This window comes from Gymnodraco acuticeps, unplaced genomic scaffold, assembly GCF_902827175.1.
Source record: "Gymnodraco acuticeps unplaced genomic scaffold, fGymAcu1.1, whole genome shotgun sequence".
Lineage (NCBI taxonomy): Eukaryota > Metazoa > Chordata > Actinopteri > Perciformes > Bathydraconidae > Gymnodraco > Gymnodraco acuticeps.
In genome coordinates, this window is record NW_022992112.1 from 14,437 (window position 1) to 39,859 (window position 25,423).

The 25,423-nt window shown below is 43.7% G+C and overlaps 1 protein-coding gene and 1 non-coding gene across 2 annotated transcripts; both read left to right on the plus strand.

The window, feature by feature from the left end:
• The first annotated feature begins 13,445 nt into the window (after window positions 1-13,445).
• LOC117537780 (gastrula zinc finger protein XlCGF8.2DB-like) lies at window positions 13,446-15,205 on the plus strand. Its single transcript, XM_034203123.1, has 2 exons — window positions 13,446-13,520; window positions 14,312-15,205. The coding sequence occupies exons 1-2, from the start codon at window positions 13,515-13,517 to the stop codon at window positions 15,092-15,094; spliced, it is 789 nt and encodes a 262-aa protein (XP_034059014.1). The 5' UTR covers window positions 13,446-13,514; the 3' UTR covers window positions 15,095-15,205.
• An 8,932-nt stretch (window positions 15,206-24,137) lies between these two features.
• Window positions 24,138-24,209, plus strand: trnap-agg. Its single transcript has one exon. It is a non-coding gene; the product is annotated as a tRNA-Pro (tRNA).
• Window positions 24,210-25,423: the final 1,214 nt, after the last annotated feature.

Sequence of the window (25,423 nt, forward strand, 5' to 3'; positions counted from 1 at the left end):
TGTTTTCGCATTGAAGATGACGGTCACGGCTCCGCCTACACTGCGTTACTATAGTTACTATAGTTACTATAGTTACTATAGTTACTGCCCCAGCTACTAAACTGTAATGGAAACGCAAGCATAAGTGAGCAGAGTAGGAATACTCTGTTTCAGTAAAAGTCCCTCAATCAAAATATAGTGAAAGTAGCGACAGTGATTGAAAGTAGTCGTTGTGCAGATTGGTCCATTTCAGAATAATATATATGATATGTTTTATAATGATTGATCATGAAAAGTGTTCTCAAAGCTGGTGAAGGTGCAGCTAGTTTGATAGTACTTTGTATACTGCAGGGTTAGCTGGTGGATTTACTCCAGGTGGAACTAAAGTCTGATTCAACACTTGATTATATTTCACATCATTCATCCACATCTGTGAAGTAACTCTAAAGGTATTACAATACATGTAGTGGAGGAAAAGTACACCATTGTACCTCTGACTTATGTTCACTGCCAACACTAAAAGTACCTCAACAATAGTAATAAATAATGAATTGAAACAGTTATTTGGCTGATTGTTTTATATTGGCTCAGCCACGGTTATACAGATGTAGCGCTTCAGTTTCAGACGCCTACCCGTGCGGGTCCGTGATCTGCACGGGGTGGGCCCCTGCTGAAAAGGAAAACCCCCCCCCGCAGGGACTTGATTACGCCCCCCCTTGATAAATAAATGTAATTTTAATGAAACCCAGCTGCAATGGATCATGGCTCCACCAGGGGGAGCCGTGAACAAGCTGCCCACACTGGAACTCATGTGAAACTAAAACAGTTATAGATCTACCAAGGTATTGATCGGATATTTGTTAAGATCCATATGTCACGGATAGGATCATATTCTGTGCTAAATAAGAGACATGTAATCATTTACAAAAATCCCATGTTTTTATTTACAAAATAATGTTGTTTAATTCACGTGAGTTTACAACAACAAAATAATCTCGCTTTGTTTTTATCACATCTCCGATCAGGAGGGAAAATGCAGCACGGCTCTCACTACCGATCATTCCTAATCCCACGGGCAAACAATAATATGTACAGTGTTAATAGTTTTACTGTCTTATTAGTGTCTAATATTCGACTTGCTATAACAATCACACATTGAGTCGTTAAAATCAGACCGTTGTCTGAATGAAACGGCAGCTCTCATGTGATCAGGTGTGTGTTTACCAGTGTTGGGACTAACGTATTACAAACTAACGCATTACTGTAACGCAACTACCTTTTGCGGTAACTAATAACGTTACTAGTGACCTATTCCCATTCAGTAACGCCGTTATAGTTACTGTGATTTAAATGGGTGCGTTACATTATGTGATGGAACTGAACCAAATCTCCCTGCGGATGTAGCTTACAGGCGAACACAGCGATGTCCTCTCACAGCACCATGGAAAAGTGAAAGTAACCAGAGAGGATTGATGATTGGTTAACGCGGGGTAACATTTCAGGGTAAGCCAATCAGAGACAGAGTTGGGCGGGTCTTGCCTTATGGGGAAAATACACAGACACACAAACACTTGCTAACACACACACATACACAGCAACGCTCACCACCAGCACAACACACACACCACACTATGGCAGATGCAAGTATCAGCGAGAGCAGCAGCGCATTTACAACTGGGAGATATAACCACTATTTTTCAATTTGTGGGGATAAGGACGCAAAAATATTTATGGTCAAATGTAAACTAGTGATGCAGGACAGAAAGCATTGTCCACATCGAAAAACAGCAATGCCCAATCTCCTGAAGCACCTAACTAATGTACATGAGGCTATAAAACTAGTCGCCAAAGACCCCAACCGTCTCAACCACCGGCAGTGACCCAGATGGAGCCAAACACCCGTCTAAACAGCACAAAAACGATCTTATTTAAATCGCCACATGTCAACTAAACAGATTGATTGCTGAAAATAGGTTTGTTTGTCTTCAGTGTCAGTCTGACAGTTTATATATTTATCATAATATGTTACTGCCAAAAGAGTGTAGTCTTTGTTTAATTGTTACACTGCCAAAATAGTGTAGTTGTTGTTAATGTGTCCACTGTGGTGATTGAACATTATTCACCCACGGATTATATGGGTTGGGGTATTGTTCTGCACGGACATTTTAGTGAACCGGACTTCCTGTTTCCGCCGGTCTTCGCTTCCCGGGAATGTTTTCAGATGCTAAATAAAAGTCTAGCTTGTACCTTTGATACCCCGCCTCCGACTCCCATCTCTCGGCACCACAACACTGCCAAAAGAGTGTAGTTGTTTTTCAAAATCAAGTTTTATTTATATAGCACATTTATAAACGATTTTTGGTCGAGCCAAAGTGCTGTACATATAATAAAAATAGCCTACAGTAGAGACACTTTACAGCAAATACAACAGCACAGTTTTTTTAGTTTTTATTTCATATTGCACTACTTAGAACTTGATTGTTGAGGCTACAATAAAGATGCCTGCTTTATTGTTATTGCACAGATTACAGGTACTGAGACAACGAAATGCAGTTTAGCTTCTAACGGTGCAACAAGCAGTAAAGTGAAAAGTAATGTACACAATCTACAGAATAAAATATAGAATGAATTGAATGATGAATAAACAGTGAGCTTGGGTATGAATACACTAGCAGCCTGTGAGCAGTATTAACAGTGTATGAATATGCTAAGATATATAAAGTATGAAAACGGTAAGCAGTGCAAGTATAGTATAAAATATATGGATATTAATTTCATGAAAACATTGTGGAACAATGATGAAAATGTGAATGGAAGTGGCGACGTAAAACTGACACAAAACAACAACAAACAAAAATCTTTTGAGAAGCCCCCACCCCCCATGTTGCCTGTGCTGTATGCTGCAAACTTTGTTTAAAACTAATTGGCCATCGGAATGTGTGGAGTAATCCCAAGGGGGGTGGTCACATTCCACAGCTCCCCCCCCTCCTGTGATCTCCCAACCCCCAGTCTGTAGGTTTGTGTTCGCATATTTCAGTGTTCATTTGGCAGCTGTTTTTGATTTAGGTCTTTAGACGAAAATGGTTATTAGTTTAGTCACATTTAGTCATTCCTATCCTTCGTAGTTTTAGTCTAGTTTTAGTCGACGAAAACTTAAAACGTGTTAGTCTAGTTTTAGGTCGATGAAAAATTACATTTAGTCAACTTTTAGTCAAAATGTGTCTCTATACTCTCTGACGCTCCGTCCCCGGCAGATCTCTGTGTCCGCTGCAGCGTGTCTGTTAGGCCCCGCCCCCCGCACACAGAGAGACACAGGGAGATCGCTCTTCTGGAGTGAAGAGAGCGGAAATAATGATATTGCAAGTTAGAAACGTAAGATGCATTTTGACAGACAAGATGGACACTTGGGGGAAAATATGCTGCATTTTGAATGTCCGATAGTCCACCATTAACACCTTAGTCCCGTCAACGAAAACTAAATATACATTTCGTCATAGTTTTCGTTATCAAGAATCTATTTTTTAGCTCGTCATCGTCATCGTCTTAGTCATGTAAAAAAGGTTGTTGACGAACATTTTTCGTCATAGTATTCGTTGACGAAATTAACACTGGCATATTCAAACTGTGGCACTTCCTGTTTCTATCGCGCATTGCCGGTATGAAAGGGTCTGTGCCGGAAATATCAAACATTTAATAAAAGTGAAAAACAATGAACAAGACTTAACGTATGCATCATAATTAATTATATTTATTCCGTTTGGATGTAGGATTTTTGACTTTGTTTAGAGGCAGTGATCTTCTCTGCAGCAGAGAGCTAAAGCGCTGTCAGACCGGACCTAACCCTGAGAAGTATTATCATCTGAAATTAATCATTATGTTATTAATATTAAATACATATAGTATTTTTACAACTTGTATTTAGAAATACTCTGTTGTAATTATTGATGCATAAATGTGTTCATCCATTCAATGTGGCATCTGCTATAATGGGGTTAATGTATGATATTACTTAATAATACAATACATTATAATATATGATAATTATATTTTAGTTTTATTCATTTATTATTACATAGTTTCTCATTATTTTTATTTTTATCGCTCATCTTATTTTTGATTTTATGAATCTGTGTGAATCTGTGCTGTCCTGTTTTTCACTCTCACCCTGTTGCTGTTTGAACTACTGAATGTCCCCACGGGATTAATAAAGGTCCATCTTATCTTATCTTAATGTATAAGTTGATTTACTTCAATCTACTGTACTGTGTAAAAACACCCCAACAATATTACAAGAAGTATACTGCATAAAGCAAACTATATACTTTATTTGATCTAAAACTGATGTTTTTTCATTATAGTAGCTTGTGAAAACCATAACAAATAAGTGATTAAATGCTACAGTATTCAACAAACACAACTGCAGAGCTGCAAACATTGCAAACAGACTAAGTTCTACAACACCAAGTTGTCTTTGTGTATTTGTGAATGAAGCGGCCATCTCATGGTTAAATCCTGTAATTGAACAAATAGGGAAATTTGGCAACGCCCTCTAGCAATTTGGCAACACCCCCCCAGCCACTGGGATCCGCTGGGCTTTTGACTGGGACACACCCATGTGAGTCCTATCTGGAGTGCTACATCTGTATGGGATGCCTTACAGATCTACTTGTCTACTTACAGATGGGTAACTCATTTTGAAATATTAAACTTAGTTTTCTTTTCTTTAATTTGTCATCCTCGTGTAGAAGGCTATCACGAAACACATATTTGGTTGTTTATAGCATAAAGAACATCTGATTTAATGTGAGGTAGGGAAATAATCATTTGAGTATAAGTATGTGTATATAGATATGTAATTTTTAACAGCTGTAAGATGCTTGAAAATGCACCTTGAAAATGCTTGAAAGTGCTTGGATTTGACTTTGGAAAAGGTGTAAGAACCCTGAAACTTTCAAAATGTTCTCTCCAGATGTCACCAGTTTTGGATGGTAATGCTTGTGGTTGTTTTGTGTGAAGTTGTTCCACAGATCCCAGAATTGATTTTGATCAATGGCTTTCTCAATATCCTCAAGCTTCATTGGGTATCATTTAGTTTTTTTGTTCCTTATTGTACATTTATATTTGTTTAAAACGTCATTGTATCTAATGCGTAAGGCTGGGTTGTTTGGTTGCCGATGTTTTTCATTTGCTATTTTTCTCAGGTCTTTTCTGATGGTCTTGCATTCCTGGTCAAACCATTTGTCAGCGTTTTGCCTTTTAACAGGCTTCTGCTTTTGTTTGATAAGGTCAGCTTTAATAGCTGCCTTATGAAATATCATATTGATATAATCAATGGCCATGTTTACACCATCTTTGGTAGGAACATATTGATTTTGGTCAAATAGTGACATGTCATTCATCAGATCAGGTGAGTTCAAGGCCATGGTGAATTTGTCTCCACTGTCTGGGGCCCACCTGTAAGTAGGATGTAATGTATACAGCTTACTGGGTTCCCTTGTTGTGTCACTCATCGAACCTGAGAGTTTAAAGAACACATTGATTTGGTTGTGGTCTGAAAAGGGGGATTGCTGTCTGACAGTGAATGCACTGATAGTGGAGGGGTCCATGTCAGTGATTGTATAGTCTACTACACTAGAGCTGAGGAGTATGTGAACCTCCCTAAAGAGTCCCCTCTGAACCTCCCGTTCACTATGTACAGGCCTAAGGCCCGACAGAGATGCACTATCTCTTTGCCATTCTTATTGATTTCAGAGTCGAGGCTGTTCCGATGGCTGACGGTTGGTGTGGTAAACAGGGGGGGCTCACCAAATACATGGTGGCTGCCCTGTGGGTCTATGACATCAGGTTCAATTCCTGTCCGTCCGTTCAGATCTCCAGTTAGAAGCACATTTCCCTGGGCCTGAAAATAGGCGATTTCTGAATGAAGAGTTTCAAAATGTCTTCTTCAAAATAAGGAGAATCTACTGGGGGTATATAAATAGCACACACGTATAGATTCCTGTCAGTTATGCCCAGGCTTTGATCTAACCTTAGCCAAATGTGTGATTTACCTTGTTTTACTACTGAGATCTGACGGCAAAGATCTCCTTTATACCACACCAAGATCCCTCCCGATGTTCTACCCTGCGTATGTTTTTTGATTTTATAGAGGGCCCCATGACTTCATTATAACCTGGAGGACAGTGAGTGAGCAGATCACCATGTTTCTGTTCATATAGTTGGATCAACATCTTTGATAGATTCTAAGAACTCTGGATTCTCACTCTTAACCTCAAAGGTTGAGGAGTGGAGTCCCTGAATATTCTAACAGCTTATATGAAATTAACGCATCTCTTTTTCCAAAAACAATCAAAATGAACCTGTATAGTGAGACGAATATATATATATATATATAAAAAAATATATTTTCAATAATATTACTATTGTACTGATTACTACGATTACATTACATTGCGTTTAGCTGACGCTTTTATCCAAAGCGACTTACAATAAGTACATTCGACCAGGAAGACACAACCTTGAAGAAAACAGAATCATATAAGTACATCAGGTTTCATAGAGCCAAACATTTCAAGTGCTACTCAACTGGCTTTAGGTAATCCAGTCCTTTATTAGTATAAAAGTGCTTCGTTAATAGTTCTAACGCTCGAAGTGGAGTCGAAAGAGATGAGTTTTCAGTCTGGAAGGTGTGTAAGCTTTCTGCTGTCCTGATGTCAATGGGGAGCTCATTCCACCATCTTGGAGCCAGCACAGCAAACCCACGTGTTTTCGCCGTTGGGAACTTGGGTCCCCCTCGCAGCGAGGGCGCAACGAGTCGTTTGGCTGATGTAGAGCGTAGTGCACGCGCTGGGGTGTACGGTTTAACCATGTCCTGGATGTAGGAAGGGCCAGATCCATTCGCAGCATGGTAAGCAAGTACCAGTGTCTTGAAGTGGATTCTAGCAGTTACCGGAAGCCAGTGAAGGGAGCAACAGAGGTGCCGATGTTGATTGTCAGGTCAAGAGTGGGACAATCTTTTCCCGGGAGGAAGAGCAGCTCAGTCTTGTCAAAGTTGAGCTTGAGGTGGTGAGCAGACATCCACTGAGAGATGTCAGCTAGACAAGCAGAGATGCGTGCGACGACCTGGGTCTCTGAGCGTTACATTTACATATAAATGTAATGTCTTAGCTGGACAGAAGTCGGGTGCACAGCATCATTCTGATGTCTCCCAGTTCAGAGGTAGCAGGGGGAGGGAGGGTGCAGCAGGCTGGGCTACAACTGCAGCAGAGCTCCGCTGCTGTAGGCAGGGAGGGAGACGAGGAGCAGCTGTTGCTGCATATCTCTGCTGCTGATGTTGTGCAGGGGGTGAGCTGGGAAAGTAGCCTCCTCTGGTTGTGTTGGGGACGTGGGGAGTGGGAGGTCCAGGCTGAGCTGTAGAGACTCTGCACCGTGCTCGATGCTGTTGCTTTATGCTTTATGAACGTGGACAACAGAGAAACAGATTCTTCAGGACCAAAGCTGGAATTGAAATAAAAAAGGAAAGTGAAACTTCTGCTCGTCCCCCTCTCCCTCCGGTCCACATTAATACAAATGATCCCAATACGTATGATTGATGAAAAGATCTTTAAATCAATACAGATGTATTTATTATAAACGTTAGTCCTTAACATCTATCACTGTGTACATCACCATTCAAACATCTTTAAAAGTAGAACAAACCCCACAGCTCAGTGAAGACTGTGAGATGTTGACTTTATTTGATCATTTCAGTAAAAACTAACGTTCATATTTCTCTCTTTGATTATAATACTGATGAACGTTCAGAATAAAGCACTTTGGCAACTTACCACATACGTTTTAAAAAGCTTAATAAGCACCGTAACTTTCATGATATCATTTCTCCGTCATAATCGTTTGTTTCCATGAACGACCGACTGTTGTATGACGGCAAATGCTGCGGCTGCAATGCATTGTGGGGCAGCATTTTCTCCTCTCCTTTCGGCGAGGGAGGTCCAGTGGTTCCTAAGCTAAAGGAGGTGATAAAGGAAGTTTGAAACCTCCTTTCCTATCATCTAGAGAATTCGAACGGCACTTATCATGGCTGACACTGAGGGACTTCTGGGTCATTTCACTTGGTTAATAATAATAATAATATATTTAATTTGTTAGCGCTTTTACAGGTGCTCAAAGACGCTTTACAGTGAAGGGAAAAGGAAGGAACAAAAAATAAATATATAGTTAAAGTTTAAGTCAAATAATACAAAAACAATCACACATTAAAAGCCAGATTGAAGAGGTGAGTTTTTTGAAGGTGGTGAGGTCAGTGCAGTCTCTGATGGGTTGGGGGAGTGAGTTCCAGAGGGAGGGGGCAGCGACGGAGAAGGCTCTGTCCCCCCAGGTCCGGTGATTGGTGCGGGTGGGGATGGATAGGAGGTTGGCTTCTGATGAGCGGAGGCAGCGGGAAGGGGCGTGGTGGGTGCAGCAGGTCTGTGAGGTAGGGGGGGGCCTGATTGTTAAGGGCTTTGTGAGTAATGAGGAGGACTTTGAAGTCGATTCTTTGACGGACGGGGAGCCAGTGGAGGTTCTGGAGGACGGGAGTGATGTGGTCTCGGGTGTGGGTGAGGAGGCGGGCAGCAGAGTTCTGGATATGTTGGAGTAGGGCTGTGCGATTATGGCAAAAATCATAATCACGATTATTTGGTCAATAATTGATATCATGATTATTTTGACGATTATTCATTGACCATTTATTGAACTTTAAAACAAATAATATTTTACCAATAAACAAGATCAACAAATATGTTGGAGCGCACTTCCAAAACCATACTAAACATATATTATTAATATGATAAATAAAAATAAATTAGACCAAAATAAATGAAATCAAATGTGATGCAGTGCACTGCACAACCTACTGAACACTCCTTAACATATAGCCAACATGTTGGTAAAACATATTGATTATTCCACTCAGTTAAACGTTGAAGGCTGGCCCACCGTCATGGTCCAGAAGTAACAGGAAATAAATGTTGAACTACAATTTAAGACCAAATTAAAATGTTTATGCCACCATGGCAAATGCTGGTAGGGCTGCTCATGAAACACCAGCCTGTTGACATGGTCTGGTTTCAGAGATGAGCGCAGGCAGGTGACAATATTGCCACCTGTACTGAAGACCCTCAGCCACGCCCCGACACATGGGGTGACGCCGGCCAATCACAAAGCTTTGATGCGTTCAAGTGCATTATTCTGGCACAGGAAGATTATGTTACAGGACATTAACGATAAAACAGAATATTGTTGTTCTATTTTTAGACACATCTTGCGATCGACTGGTTGGGCACCCCTGGGCTAGACCATAGGTCCGTTGTGGTCGCAAAGTAGTCAGCTGAAGCCACATCTCTCTCAACTTCCCCACGGCATTTGTCATATAGCGCAGGCAGCGCAGACCTGCTGAAATAATACCGAGATGGCATCGCGTAACGCTTGTCCAACGTGTTGACAAGTTGCTTAAAGCCCTGGTTGCTAACAGTGCTAACTGGGCACATATCTTTAGCGATGTGGAATGTAATGACAAAGTACTTCCAAATAGTGGAAATAGTTGTACCCTTCTTTTTAACTAGTTGCTGCTCTTGTTCTGACATCTTCGCTCGCGCTGAACACTCACAACACATGTCACTCCCACGTGGCCGAGTGGGCTTTTAGGGAGGGGCGAAAGCGCACCCAGCAAAAATAATCGTATTTTGTCAATTATGCTGTTTTCATAATCGTCGCAAGCCATAATCGTAATCGCGATTAAAATACGATTAATTGCACAACCCTATGTTGGAGTTTATTGATTAGGTTGGATGGTATGCGGTAGAGGATGCTATTGCAGTAGTCGAGTCGTGAAGTGATGAATGCATGAATCAGGGTCTCAGCAGCAGAGGAGGAGAGTGATGGGCGGAGACGGGCAATGTTTTTGAGGTGGAAAAAGGCGGTCCTGGTGATGTGATTTATGTGGTGGTTGAATTTGAGCTGACTGTCGAAGATGACTCCGAGGTTGCGGATGTGAGGGGGGGGGGAGATAGAGTGTGGCTGTCAATGGTGAAGTTGAAATTCTGGATGTCTTTGGTACGGGATGGGGTGCCGATGATGATGATGATGATGTCTGATTTGGCACTGTTCAGTTGGAGATAGTTTGTTTGCATCCATGCTTTTATTTCTGAGAGACAGTTGGTGAGAGTGGAGTGTGTTTTGGGGGGGATGGTTTTTGTTGAGATATAAAGTTGGATGTCATCGGCGTAGCAGTGAAATTGAAGGTTGTGGCGACAAATTATTTTGCCATGGGGGAGCATGTAGAGGATGAAGAGGAGGGGGCCAAGCACCGAACCCTGGGGGACACCTTGGGACAGAGGAGCAGTGGAGGAGGTGCAGTTGTTGATAAACTGATGTCTGTCGGTGAGGCAGAGTCCTGCATCGGGTCGGGTCACCCGTCGGGTACCCGTCGGGTACCCGCAAAAAAGGTGATTCGCGGGTGGTATTTTTTTCAAACGCTTTTTTCCGGGTTCGGTTCTGGGTAAAACAAAGATGATGCGGGTCGGGTCGCGGGTATTGCATAATAAATATATTAAAATAATAATAAATTAGTTTAATGTTTAAAATCCTCAGACCTCTCCCCCGCGGGACCGCGCATAATCATAACCTCTGCAGCGCATCCATCTGCTGCTGTGCGCCACATTGGAAATGGCTGAGGTGAAGCTCTCTAGCGGAGAATACAGCATTTTCAATAACACTTCCTCGAGCGAAATCCAACGTCTGGGAGGCTTTTGGTGTCATCAGACCTAGATGGAGGAAATAACCAACATCCCACGCTTTCTGAGACAAATATGAAACTGCGTGTGTTAATAATTGCACGTTTTCACTGCTCATAGGCTATGCGGGTTCGGGTCGGGTTGCGGATCTTGTGCCGACGGGTCGGGTCGGGATGCGGAACTAATTGGCAATATGTGCGGGTAGCGGGGCGGGTTCGGTATTGCACGTCGCGGTGCGGGAGCGGGTCTTGAAAATCAGACCCGTGCAGGACTCTGCGGTGAGGTAGGATTTCAGCCAGGAGAGTGCACTGTCGGTGATGTTGAGTGATGATTCGAGGAGGGACAGCAGGATGGCGTGATTGATGGTGTCGAATGCTGCGGTGAGGTCGAGGAGGATGAGGATCTTAAGGTTGCCGGAGTCAGAGGAGAGGAGGAGGTCGTTTGTGATTTTGAAAAGAGCTGTGTTTTGATCGGAAACCAGATTGAAATGGCTCAAAGAGATCATTGGAGCTGAGGTGGGCTTTAAGTTGTGAGGCAACGACACGTTCAAGTATTTTTGACAGAAAGGGGAGATTTGAGAATGGGTGTGACAGCAGCCAGTTTGAGAGAGGGGGGAACTGATCCAGATCTGAGGGAGGAGTTAATGATGGTGGCGATGAGTTGGGAGATGGCAGGGAGGCTCTCTTTAACACATTTGCAGGTGGAGTTAATTCCAGTCATGAAGTCGGACAGTTGCATGGGGGTCACAGGGGAGAAGTGGGACAGGGGCTGTGAGGTGAAGCGGGGGGAGCCAGGAGGGGAGGTGGGGGGTGCTGATGAGGGTGTCAGATTGCTGTAAATGTAGCTGATTTTGGTTTGTAAAAACGAGAGGAAGGAGTTGCACTGTTCGGTGGTGAAGGATGAGGTGGCGTTGTCACAGGGTTTGAGAAGTTTGCTGATGGTGGAGAACAGACGCTTGGGGTTGCTGGAGCCAGACTGAATGAGTTGTGAGTAGTAATTAGACCGGGCTGCTTTGAGTGCGTTACTGTACTGCTGGAGATAGTCTTTGAAGATTTGAAGATGGACTGTTAGTGTGGTTTTCTTGTGTTGGCGTTGTTGAGAGTCGGCGAGGTCCTGATAATTTATTCCGGTAAATTATTCTGACCTACTAATTGACCTGACCGAAGTTATTGCGTCTATGTAAGTTTACTGCTTGGCTCAGATCCACCAAGGTCAGCAAGATCTCACCTCTATTAACTCCCCGAAGAACCAGGTTCAATTAACTGCTGTTTCAATTCAGACAACTCTTTATTAATCTGTTTAAGGGATCCTGAAGGATTTTGGTATCGGTAAATGAGGTGTGGTCCTACCTTAACATGAGTGTGGCAGGGTGCAATCTTACCTTTGAAGCAGGAGAGGAGAGCGCAAATGTCCTTTAAGTTGTCCCAATCCAACTGGTGGGATCAGTTTATTTGAAGAAAAATAGGTCCAAACTAATACAGGGTTTTTACCTTCTCTCTTTACAACATTATAATCATACTAAAAAAAAATGATGCTGTGATCATGTTCAAATATGAAACTTTAATTCACAGTCTTACATTTATTACCAAAATGTTTAACTTCAACTGCCCAATTCAGTTGTGACATTTTAAAATCTCCCGATAGAATTTAGAGGTATTTCCTCATAAAAAGACCGGTGATAATAAAAAGCACATTCAACTTTTCATTCACCAAATCAATTCCATACCTTTTTTCCGACACAGATGGCGGGTACTAACATTCAAAAACACACACCTATCTCCCGCAGGTATTCGGAGGAAGATCCTCACAGTGGCGGTTACTAATACTCACAAACACACTCCTATCAAATCATTCCACTCAATTTGACAAGGCTGAATGTATTCCTATGGAAAAGCTACCTAGGGCAAAGGTCAGGTCATATCTAACTATCACACCTTTTCCGTTTAAGTTCAGAAATCGTGTATGGGTGACCAGAGGGGCAAAGTCCAGAGAAGGGTTAGCTTTAAACTAAGATCAGAAGGTTTGGATACAGTGAAGTCAATCTCTGGGAACGTAGTTTCACTCCAGAAGAGAGGATCGGTGTGCTCTCTATCTTAATATCCGTTAGTGATGGTATTTTAAGCACCTTGTGTAACAGTTCTTTAATAAATTCTGCCATGTTTCCTCCCTCACTCCCCTCTGGTACCTGAAAGATTCTCACATTATTTCTTCTGTCTATTCTGCAAGTCGTCGCAGGTGGCTGAGAGGGCAATATCACGGTGGATCAGGTATCGGAGCGCCCTCTGATGCCGCACCGCTACGTCCTCGGCCATGCCGACTCTGTCCTCCAACTTTCCAATCCTCCCTTCATGTTCGCCCATTTGAACTTTTATATCTAGCACCGTCTGTTCCAGTCGATCTAGAGACATTTTTGTTTGATTATGCCCTTCTTGATTTTCCTTGCGGAGATTCCCCAGCTCACCCATCAACGTAACTTCATGGTCCGACTCGCACATGTTGCTATCTGTTGTCAAGCTAGCGCTAGCTGGGCTGGCCGGTCTCCGTTGTTTATCGTTTTTTTCCTTTGAGATATCTTGTTTGTTGGGGGCTTTGTTTCTGGTTGACGAGCTCATCATGCAGGAGTGCTCTTTCTTATTTTTTTAAAACGTCTTATATTACTAGTTGTCTCTATTTTTGTGTATAGTCTGGCGGAGCTCCACTTCTAAGCTGCTGCTTCTCCCATGACGTCACCGGAAGTCCTGCGGTCGCTCTTTAGCTGTTCTAATGAAGGTACACACAGTGAAGGCACAGCTCTTTGCAGCTGCTGCTGCTCTTCTCAGATTCTGCTGAGTCACACGTTACTGCCTCCTGGTGCCGCAGAGATTTCATGAAGTGAAGGAGGTTTTCTTCTATAAAGCAGCTGTGGGCAGCAAATACTGTGAGAGTCACAGACATGAATACATAGGTCAAGGCAGACTGGTTCACAGACTCTCCTGTTTTGCCGATCCGGTGCTTGAACAAATAACTCTACACCCCTGGCCGAAATGTCCCTAAACTGAAGTCCGAGTTTGAAATATATATCTCAAATAATGTATGTATTTCCCCACATAAACATAACAGTCTGCAATGAAACGGCTGTCTCCTGTGCGCTCCACTTCCTACTTTCTCCTGCGAACGAGATACTTTCTCTTTTTTTTCTTCATTGCCCTCTAGGGGCTTCGTACAATACAAATGCAAATATTTTATTTTAAAAAGTAAAGTCCTTTGTCTCAAGTCATGAATACCAAGTCAAAGTCAAGTCGAGTCTTTTATCAATGTTAGTCAAGCAAGTCTCAAGTCAAAAAATATGCGACTCAAGTCATGTGACTCGAGTCAAGTCATGTGACTCGAGTCCCCCACCTCTGGTATATACTGTGGTTAGAATATTGCTGTATTACTGTATCAAATATAATAAACACAAACGGTTGATAAGTAGTATTTTGTTAACTCAAGGTTTATATTAGGTGAGTTTTTATTGTGTTAACTTGTGTATTTATGCTTTTTAGATTGACTTTCTCTCTTTCTCTGTCCGTCTGTTCTAGAAACCGAAAGGAAAAGAGAGACGTCACAGCTGTCAGCAATGTGACAAATCCTTTACAACAACTGGAAATTTAAAGAGCCACCTGCTTATTCACACAGGAGAAAAACCGTTCAGCTGTGAAGAGTGTGGGACAACTTTCGCTCAATCAAGTCATCTCAAAAGACATCAACGTATTCATACAGGAGAAAAACCGTTCAGCTGTGAAGAGTGTGGGACAACTTTCGCTCAATCAAGTCATCTCAAATCACATCAACGTATTCATACAGGAGAAAAACCGTTCAGCTGTGAAGAGTGTGGGACAACTTTCACTCAATCAGGTGCTCTCATATCACATCAACGTATTCATACAGGAGAAAAACCGTTCAGCTGTGAAGAGTGTGGGAAAACTTTCACTACATCAGGTGCTCTCATATCACATCACCGTATTCATACAGGAGAAAAACCGTTCAGCTGTGAAGAGTGTGGGAAAACTTTCGCTCAATTAGGTGCTCTCATATCACATCAACGTATTCATACAGGAGAAAAACCGTTCAGCTGTGAAGAGTGTGGGAAAACTTTCGCTCAATTAGGTAATCTCAAAATACATCACCGTATTCATACAGGAGAAAAACCGTACTGGTGTGAAGAGTGTGGGACAACTTTCACTCAATCAGGTGCTCTCAAAATACATCACCGTATTCATACAGGAGAAAAACCGTACTGGTGTGAAGAGTGTGGGACAACTTTCACTACATCAGGTGCGCTCAAAATACATCAACGTATTCACGCAGGAGAAAAACCATAGTGGTGTGAAGAGTGTGGGAAATCTTTTTCTCAAAGTATTCACCTTTAAAGTCCATGAGCGAATGCACACTGCATTGTTTTGAAGAACTATGAGAGCCAAGCCAGCTGTTTCCTCCTCCTGATGTCCTGAGAGCTGTAGTCTTTCTGAATTTGAGTCTCATTGAAATAAAGCTTATTTAATTCAAATGTGTCTTTTCTTCCGTGAGATATCTTTATCTTTATAAAATCAGACTCTCGAGTCTGATTTTATAAAGTGTTTTAATATTTTTGAGTCTGACTAAAGCAACTTAAATGTTTGCTTTTGGGCAAGGTCATCTGAACATTGTGTACTGTGCAAGTATAGTGTTACTCTACCTTTGTCCATATATTTAGATAAACAAATTAATCCCCATTATTCCATTCAATAATTCATATTTCACGACTCACTAGGGGTGTAACGGTATCCGTATTCGTCACGGTTCGACACATGCAGTCACGCGACGAATACGCCTTTTTATTACGAGTGGGGAAAAAAGTGTCATTCAGGGCAGTATCCATTACACTATTTATAATCCAGGGGGCGGTATTGCGCCTCAAAGCTGTTTGCCAGCCGCCCTTAAACAAGTAAAGAAGAACAAGAAGAAACACAACAACAAAACGAACAAAATCCAAGAAGAAGAAAAGTTAGCGATTTCAGATAACACACAGGAGCTAGAACCCACCTGCTTCTTTTAAATCAGCTGTGTGGGAACATTTCGGGTTCCCTGTGGACTACAATAATGATGAAGTGTGCAAGTGGTGGTTCGGACGAGGACGGTGTGTCGGCGTTGTTCGATAGCGGTGCGGTATGCTAATGGTAACACATGCTAAATCATATCAGAAGGCATCACCCAGATTTGCCAATCACTGGAGCCGGCAAAAGACAACAGCAGTTCAGCAGCTGATCCCCGCTGCTTTTAAGAAGCCAAGAGACATGAGAGCCGAGAGACCGAAATAAATAACGGAAGCTTTTGGCATATGTTTTTCAACGACTTTGTGCTCTGGAAACACTTTCTTATTATTTATGATATCATATTTTCAAGACATTCTTTTTAGTTTTATAGCTTGATGAAACCTTTTTGTTTGACATCAGCCATTATAGATAATATGGCCATCTGAGTGTGTGGTACTGCTTGTGGTTTGTTTTTAACTTTTTAATACAGTTCATTATTCAAAATGTCAGAGTTCCTTATTTTTAAACTGAAACTTGCTACTGTTCAAACATAAATAACAACAAACCTGGAATTATGCATTTGGGACTTTTTTTTGCTTTTTCTTGTTGTACCGAACCGTGACCCCCAAACCGAGGTAAGAACCGAACCGTGACTTCTGTGAACCGTTACACCCCTAACACACACGCACACACTTCTCCGTCTCATTCTGTTTTCATTTACTTGTTCGTTATCTGAACACGGCTATGGTTATGGCATGATAAGAACTGCTCTGTATTCCTAAAGTTGGACCTTTCTGGCAAAATATTTAATTGATTGAGTATAAATGATGGCAACAGCATAAACTAAGGTAAACACAGGTACAAAAGCTCAAGTGGATACAAATCAGATGCTTTGAAACACATTCACTTTTGTAGATCCCAGGATTTATTTGTCATCAGCAGGTATGAATCAAATGTTAGGGGACTTCTTGTAAACTAACATTTGTTGTTATGCAAGTCAACAACAACGAGATCTCACTCCACTGCAGACGAAGAACAGGAATGATCCAGCTATTGAACCCAGTTGGATTCTTTAGGACTTTTCCTGAGCAACCATTCACCTTCATTGACTCAGTATAAAGGATGGCAACAGCAACAACATAAACACAGGTAAAAAAGCTCAAGTGGATACACATCAGATGTACAATTATGTACAGGGAGGCCGTGGCGCAGTGCGTTGGTGTTGGGATCAGGAGAGCACAGGTTCAAACCCCACTTCAGTCAGCATGTCGTTGTGTCCCTGGGACACTTCACCCCACAGTATTGAGTATGTAAGTCGCTTTGGATAAAAGCGTTGAACATGTAATGTACATAAAACTATTTACATTAAGGACGTAGTGTGATGCATCACACTACTCAGCCTCCCCGGGAAAGTTTACTCTAAGCTACTCGAAAGGAGGGTCAGGCCGATTGTCGAACCTCAGATTGAGGAGGAACAATGCGGATTCCGTCCTGGTCGTGGAACGACGGATCAGCTTTTTATTCTCGCAAGGATCCTGGAAGGGGCCTGGGAGTACGCTTATCCGGTCTACATGTGTTTTGTAGACTTGGAGAAGGCGTATGACCGAGTTCCCAGGGAGTTACTGTGGGAGGTGCTGCGGGAGTATGGGGTGAGGGGGTCTCTACTCAGGGCCATCCAATCTCTGTACTCCCAAAGCGAGAGCTGTGTCCGGGTCCTCGGCAGTAAGTCGGACCCATTTCCGGTGAGGGTTGGCCTCCGCCAGGGCTGCGCTTTGTCACCAATCCTGTTTGTAATATACATGGATCGGATTTCGAGGCGTAGTCATGGGGGAGGGGGTCTGCAGTTCGGTGGACTAAGGATTGCACCACTGCTTTTTGCAGATGATGTGGTTCTAATGGTTTCATCGGTCTGCGACCTTCAGCACTCACTGGATCGGTTCGCAACCGAGTGTGAAGCGGCTGGGATGAGGATCAGCACCTCCAAATCTGAGGCCATGGTTCTCAGCAGGAAACCGATGGACTGTCAACTCCAAGTAGGGAATGAGTCCTTACCCCAAGTGAAGGAGTTCAAGTATCTCGGGGTCTTGTTCTCGAGTGAGGGAACAATGGAGCGTGAGATGGGCCGGAGAATCGGAGCAGGGGGAGCGGTACTGCAGTCGCTTTACCGCACCGTTGTGACGAAAAGGGAGCTGAGCCAGAAGGCAAAGCTCTCTGTCTACCGGGCCATTTTTGTTCCTACCCTCACCTATGGTCATGAAGGATGGGTCATGACCGAAAGAACGAGATCGCGGATACAAGCGGCCGAGATGGGTTTTTCTCCGCAGGGTGGCTGGTGTCTCCCTTAGGGATAAGGTGAGAAGTTCGGTCATCAGGGAGGGACTCGGAGTTGAGCCGCTCCTCCTTCGCGTCGAAAGGAGCCAGTTGAGGTGGTTCGGGCACCTAGTTAGGATGCCACCTGGGCGCCTCCCTAGGGAGGTGTTCCAGGCACGTCCAGCTGGGAAGAGATCAAGGGGTAGACCTAGGACCAGGTGGAGGGATTATATCTCTTCGCTGGCCTGGGAGCGCCTTGGGATCCCCCAGTCAGAGCTGGTTGATGTCGCCAGGCAAAAGAAAGTTTGGGGCTCTCTGCTGGAACTGCTACCCCCGCGACCCGACCACGGATAAGCGGGAGAAGATGGATGGATGGATGGATGGATGAATGAAATCCCTCCAAAATGACATTAAGGACATTAAGGACGTACATATATTTACAATATACATAATACATATAAAACTCAACATGAAAAATAAAAATGATAACACAGCAAGTTGAAAAATATTGAAATGACTATTTACAATATTTACATAGCAACAGCTGTAACATGTTGGTAACTATTGTAAACTGTGTTCTCTAGACACTTTGATGGAGACATCCTCTTCACAGGGCAGAAGACTTTGCGCCTGTACACTTTGGCTCCTACTCCCGAGGGCTCGTCCATCCCCTTGCGCTTGTCAAGCGTGGACCTTGCCCAGGATGAGGGAATGCACTCGAGAGTAGTGGGGACAGACACATCAGCAGGCGGGGTTGCCTGAATGGCAGGCAGTAAGGGCATTGAGGAGAGGCTAGCAATGGCTGGGGTTGGCTGACTGGCAGGCAGGATGGGGCCAGGGAAAAGGGAGGGCACAGGTCTGGCGATGGTACTGGTGGCAGGCAGTATGGGACGTCCAGCAATGGCAGGCACGATGGGCCTCGTGGAGGGGCCAGCAATCGCCGGATTGCTGTGGATGGAGAGGGGGAGGGCAAAGGGCTGGGGTTGGTGGCAATGACACAGCTGGCAGTGATATCTGAGGGTGTGAGAGAGGTATGATCATGTCCCTCCTTCCCTTCAATGACTTGGTCCCTGCCGTGCTGGGTGTCGGCACGTGCTGCATCAGTGGGTAGTCTGGTGGAGGGAGGACTGCTGGCTGGTGTGGCGCTGGAGGCAAGTGGGCAGAGGAAACGGAAGTGGTCTTTGAGAGCATCGCTGGCTGGTTGGTCACACGCAGGTTGAGGAGACATTCTTGAGCGCAGATAAAGTCACGCACCGTCTTAATGTTTATCTTTGGCAGCGGAAAGCCTGCTTGAGACAAGACGGGATCGTCCACCAAAACCCGGTGCTGGATCCTCTCGTACGCCTTCAAGATAGTGGTCTTCTCTGGGCTTGTGCGAGAACCCTGTGGTGACTTCAACCACAGCAGTTTCACCAGCGTGTACATAAGCATGTTGTTCATTGCACTAATGTCCTGTTGTGCTGGTGTGTAGCGAATGCCCATCTTCACGCGCTGTATCACAGCAGCATCGACAAGGTTGTGCCGTTTAGAGCGGCAGTACAGGGTGTTGCCCCAGTGCGTTCTGTACAGCTGGTTGAACTTCTGCTGCTGTTTGTCGTGGTCCTCCACTGCATTCCAGGCAGCCAGGATCGTGTTCCTCTGCTGGGTGACGAGGGACAGCTTGTCACCTACGAGACCCATCTCCACCAGCAGCGAGCAGAACCTCTCCAACTGCTGGAAGCCGGGAAGAGGGTTTTGACTGCAGGCATCCTCCTGTTAAAGAAATGACATGGAAAATGTGGGAAGTTGAAATGGATACATTGACCACTGATACAGTGCATTTTAATTTCATTCTAGAAGACACCAAGTCACTTACAAAAGCGGGCGGGTTGACAGTGGAGGTTTAGTCTGTGACGAGTGTGATGTGGGGCAGGATGGCATCCAGCACATGGTCTCCCTCACAATGTGACTCCCCGTCGCTCTGGTACCTCGGGATCTGGAGTAGGCTGCCCGGGCTGAACCACCTCCTGGTCTGGACCGGGGCCATCGTGGATGATGTCCTCCCGTGAAAAGGGGCCAGATTCGGATTCACCATGCTCTGGCTGAAGAGGGACTCCAACCCCAGCAGCTCGTGGGAATCCACCTCAGCGGGGGCCCGGAGATTCTCCTCTACATTCTCTCCAAACAGCTGCTGACAGCGGGTGTTGAGGCGGTGGATGAGAGGCGCTGAGTATGTCCTGTGACGCCGTCCCTTGCCACCAAACACTGCGTTGGAGCTCCTGTCGCAGTTCCACCGTGCGATGCCACTGATCAGGTAAGCCTGATATGGCCGTGCTGCACAATGGGGACCTGAGAAGAGGAGGGCAGCAGAGTAACGGAAAGCTTTTATTGTTGTGTAAATGTTAGTGTTTTATTGTTTACACCAAATCCATCATTAGATGCAACACAAAAGAAAAGAGATGGGCAGGCAACGTGTGCCATCTACAGATCAGCTTAGATATGTTGGTTATTACTGAGCTTGGGAAATGCTTATCTGCATCCTGGAATAACACGTAGGACAATTTTGAAGCGTACCTTATTTGTATGCACAGGCCAATTCAAAGGATTAATGTTCTCCTATTTGACATGTTCTATTTCAAGAGGATTCATTTGCTTTTAATTCCAACTGCTTTCCAGTTCCTACACTTTTTGAAATTGTGCTTTTATTGCTTTTTATTATAAGACGTGTTTATTATTAGTGCCCGAGCACGGAGCGCTAGGACCCAACGGCGTCCTAGCACGAAGTGCGAGGAACCTATTGTTATTTGCACATTTTTGTTGTTTGCACATTTCTGCAAACTCCTCCTCCGGAAATGTTCGGAAAAATTCCAATCCAGGAGAAGTTCAGCGCATATCCAATGTCATGCTACACTGAGAAGGAATAGTCCTTCGCTCAAACGGCTCGTAGGCTAACGGAGAATGTACCATGTTTGACCATTTATATGTCAGATAACGTACTGACACCTGCCTGTCTGCCTGGCACATCAACTCTCACACACACACACACACACACACACACACACACACACACACACACACACACACACACACACACACACACACACACACACCTACACATTGTACAACAAACACACACAGCTCCTAAAGCATATCATAAGTATCAGGCTACAGCCCTTGGCAGTGGCGGCCGGCCCATAAGGGCGCTAGGGGCGCCGCCCCACCTCTTCCCACATTCAAAAAAATATATTAAAACAAATATTAAATTAAAAAATATATATTTAAAAAATATATATATATTTTTATTTTTAATGAACAAGGTAAATATCATACAATTGGTATCAGTAAAATGTATAATCTACAATAGAATCTCGTTTAAAATGGTGTTACGATGTCTAAAGTTACTGATAAGTCACATGTTTCCTGCCCGTGGCATTAGTTTATCATTACCGGGCGGAGCCCCCGAGACAAACGGCAGCAACCAGCACGTTGCAAAAGTCTCAATATTAAACTGTGCCGCCGAAACATAATTTCAGCCAATCAGCGCCGTCAAATATTTTGGTCACGAGGGCGCTCACGTTGGCGCCCACGTTGCTTACGTGACGTGAGTTGTTTTTTAGACTCGTGAGTGACCAAGGTGACGCAGTATTTAGAATGGTGTGCAGGTGGAGTCGCCGGACCTCGGTCCGCACCCAATTCCGTGCAAGAGCTACTCTCCAATCCTTTCCAAAGGAGAAGTTTGGGAGATAAATTGATACTTAAAGACCTTGGACCGGACCAACCCGATTTGTATATATCACAGCAAGCTCGTGAAAAAGACAAAACGTATCAACGAGGCTAGCTGGATGCAAACAGGTAAATGCTATCTTTTGTTTCCCATGCTTGCTCTTCAAACAGCCGGGGACAGATACGATCTGTTCAGAAACTAGACAAAAGTTAAACAAGTACAAACCACAGACTGTCTGTGTCATGGAGAATACAGTCGCTGGTTGATTTATGTCTGTATAGGCCGTTGTTGTGAGTGTGGACGGTCGGAGCATATATAACGTTAGCTTAGCCAAGCTCCATTCAGAAAACAAGCATTCTAAAAGGTGTTTCTCTGCCGTCTGTCTGCAGACTTGTCAAAGCATTAATTCAAGGTTTTTACTAACCGGTATCAGTATGTGGTTACGTCGGCATCATTTAGAAATGTGTATTACAATTTAATCACGGTAAAATATGTTCATTTTGTTGTAGTTGTAGCTCCCGAGCCAGCGCATCTTGTTTGAATGATGCGAGTAAACACAGCTGGCAGCTGCGGTGAAACTCGAGCGACTAGAGCGATGCGATAGGAGCGTTTAGAGCGAAGCGAATATTCGCATACTCACTATATCAAAAGCCCCACCAAAAATATTTTCCACCAACCGCCACTGGCCCTTGGCTTTGTAAATGAAAAAGTACCAGTGACTGAGCCTCCGTACAGTAAGTGATGGCATAACCGCCTTGGTATACAGGGTACAGTGATGCGTAAGTCCTTTACAATTTGTCACAAATCTCAGTGCGCTGTGATACGCAGCATCTAACTTGCTCAGGCAATGGGCAGGTGCATTCATATATAACAAATCACCATAATCCAGCACAGGTAAAAAGGTCACAGAGCCTTTTCCTGGCCTCAAGCGAGAAACAGGACTTGTTCCTGTAGAAGAAACCTAGCCTAACCCTCAGCTTTTTAAGCAGGTTATTGACATGAAGTTTAAAAGAGAGACAGTCATCAAGCCAGATACCAAGGTATTTGTAACAGGTAACCACTTCAAGTTGTATTCCTTGCGTAGTTACAATATCCAAAGCAGTCTCCGGTGTATTTGTAGCTTTAGCTTTAGAAAAGAGCATTAACTTGGTTTTATCCACATTCAAAAGAAGCTTTAGTTCAGAGAGCTGAGTCTGAATAATGTTAAAAACAGCCTGTAATTTAACAGCAGCCTCCTGAATGGAGGGACCTGCACAGAACATCACGGTATCATCCGCATAAAAATGTAAGGTTGCTTCATCCACATTTTCACCTAAACTATTAATATAGACAGACCAACAGCATCGGATTTTGTAGCATCCACATCCAGACGGAGGAATGCACCGGGTTCCACTGTCTTTCTAGCAGCTCTGTAGCTCCATCCAGAGGAACGTTTCCACGTCAGGTGTTCTGTATGCTAGCAGCAGCACACGGAGTTAACTACATTATACAAACACGGGTTAATGATTAGAGGAAACTGAGTTACTTAGTTTGTTAAAGTTTCAGCTATTCTGTTCACAGTTCTGTCATCAGATTATTTAATACCATTTGTTAAAACATTGTTGTTTCTTTTGATGTGAAATATTATTTATTTAATTTAAATAAAAAGCAATGTTAATTTTGTTCACAATTTGTTAAGTTAATTTAATAATATATGTATTTTTGAATCAAGTATTCATCTTTATTGTCTTGTTAGTTTCCACATGCCTAAAACAACCTCAAGATACATCTAAAAGTTGATGGCTAAATAAGAGCGTTTGAGAAATTGTGCAAGGCATACAGTAATAGTCCGAATAGTCGATTAATCGTTTCATTAATCGAAAGATTAATCGATTATCAAATGAGTCGTTTGTTGCAGCCCTATTATCCCATGTATAAATAAAACGTGTTATTCAGCAACCCTTGCAATTTGGGATTTTATTTGTGGTTGGTAGACCTCGGTGAGCTGGTCATTTCAAAAGTAGCTCACCTGCCAAAAAAGTGTGGGCAACCCTGGTCTAGCGGTATGATTCTCGCCTTGGGTGCGAGAGGTCCCCGGTTCAAATCCCGGAGGAGCCGGGATAGGCGTAGAACAGGTTTAGTTTAGGTATCAAAATGTTTTTGTTGGAAGCAATGTGGACTTCACAATTTAACCAACACTGTCTCCTGCTAGAAATCTAGTGATGAGTTGGGTTAAATAATGATCATGGCTCATCTTCTGTCTAGAGAAATTATGCATTTGTTTCCAAGCTGTGTTCATTGAGGACAAAGTGCAATAAACAGAATATCGTTGGGAAGACCAAAAAAATAGCCTTTTATCATGGCTCGTTGGTCTAGGGGTATGATTCTCGCTTAGGGTGCTAGAGGTCCTGGGTTCAAATCCCGGACGAGCCCAAGACATCTACGTAAGTTTGGGCCAGGTTTAGTTTAGGTATCATATATTCTTCGTTGGAAGCAATGTGTACTTCACAATTTGACCAATACTGTGCCCTGCTAGAAACCTAATGTTGAGTTATGGCAAATAATGATCAAGGCTCATCTTCTGTGTAGAGAAGCCATGCATTTTTATCCAAGCTGTGTTCATTGAGGACAAAGTGCAATACACAGAATATCGTTGGGAAGACCAAAGAATAGCCTCTTGTCATGGCTCGTTGGTCGAGGGCAGGGGTCCCTTGTATATTTTATTATATGGTTTCATGACAAATATCTACTGTTTATTTGTAGATATCTCCTAAAGCAGTGGTCGCCAACCAGTACCCTCGGTTATAGCTCCTCCAGAGAGACTCCTCTCTCCTCTAAATCAGTGTATCCTCGGTTATAGCTCCTCCAGAGAGACTCCTCTCTCCTCTAAATCAGTGTATCCTCGGTTATAGCTCCTCCAGAGAGACTCCTCTCTCCTCTAAATCAGTGTACCCTCGGTTATAGCTCCTCCAGAGAGACTCCTCTCTCCTCTAAATCAGTGTATCCTCGGTTATAGCTCCTCCAGAGAGACTCCTATCTCCTCTAAATCAGTGTATCCTCGGTTATAGCTCCTCCAGAGAGACTCCTCTCTCCTCTAAATCAGTGTATCCTCGGTTATAGCTACTCCAGACAGCCTCCTCGATAATCGATCCTCGACGAGCCTTTAGAGAAATTTGTTTTCCTTCGAGACGGCGCGCCGACATCCGTTTCCGGGTCGCTGCCGGAGGACCTGGGAGACTGAGACGCGAACATTAGGGAAATGACAAACGGCTCATTTCCGAGGACTCGCGCGCGTCTGCTTGACGCCGGGACGAATGAAAGCGACTTCACTTGTGTACCTCGGATCATGTGAGGCAGACCCGGCGCCAGAACAAATCTAAAGGGAAGGCATATGATTTTCATGGGAGGGCACAAAACCGTCACGTGCTGCGGGCCTGCGACACAATATATATCAAACAGCAAGGCCAACAGCATTGCGTAAAGACGCACACTTATCGCAAACATACACAAATAAAGGGCAACATAGCAACCACTTTGAAACATTGTGTGCGTGGCAGCACAGACACTGGTAAATCACGAGCAAGGCACACTGGTTACGGATGGCAGCTTCCTCATCGCTGCACTCGGAGAGAAATAGTAGAGACGGA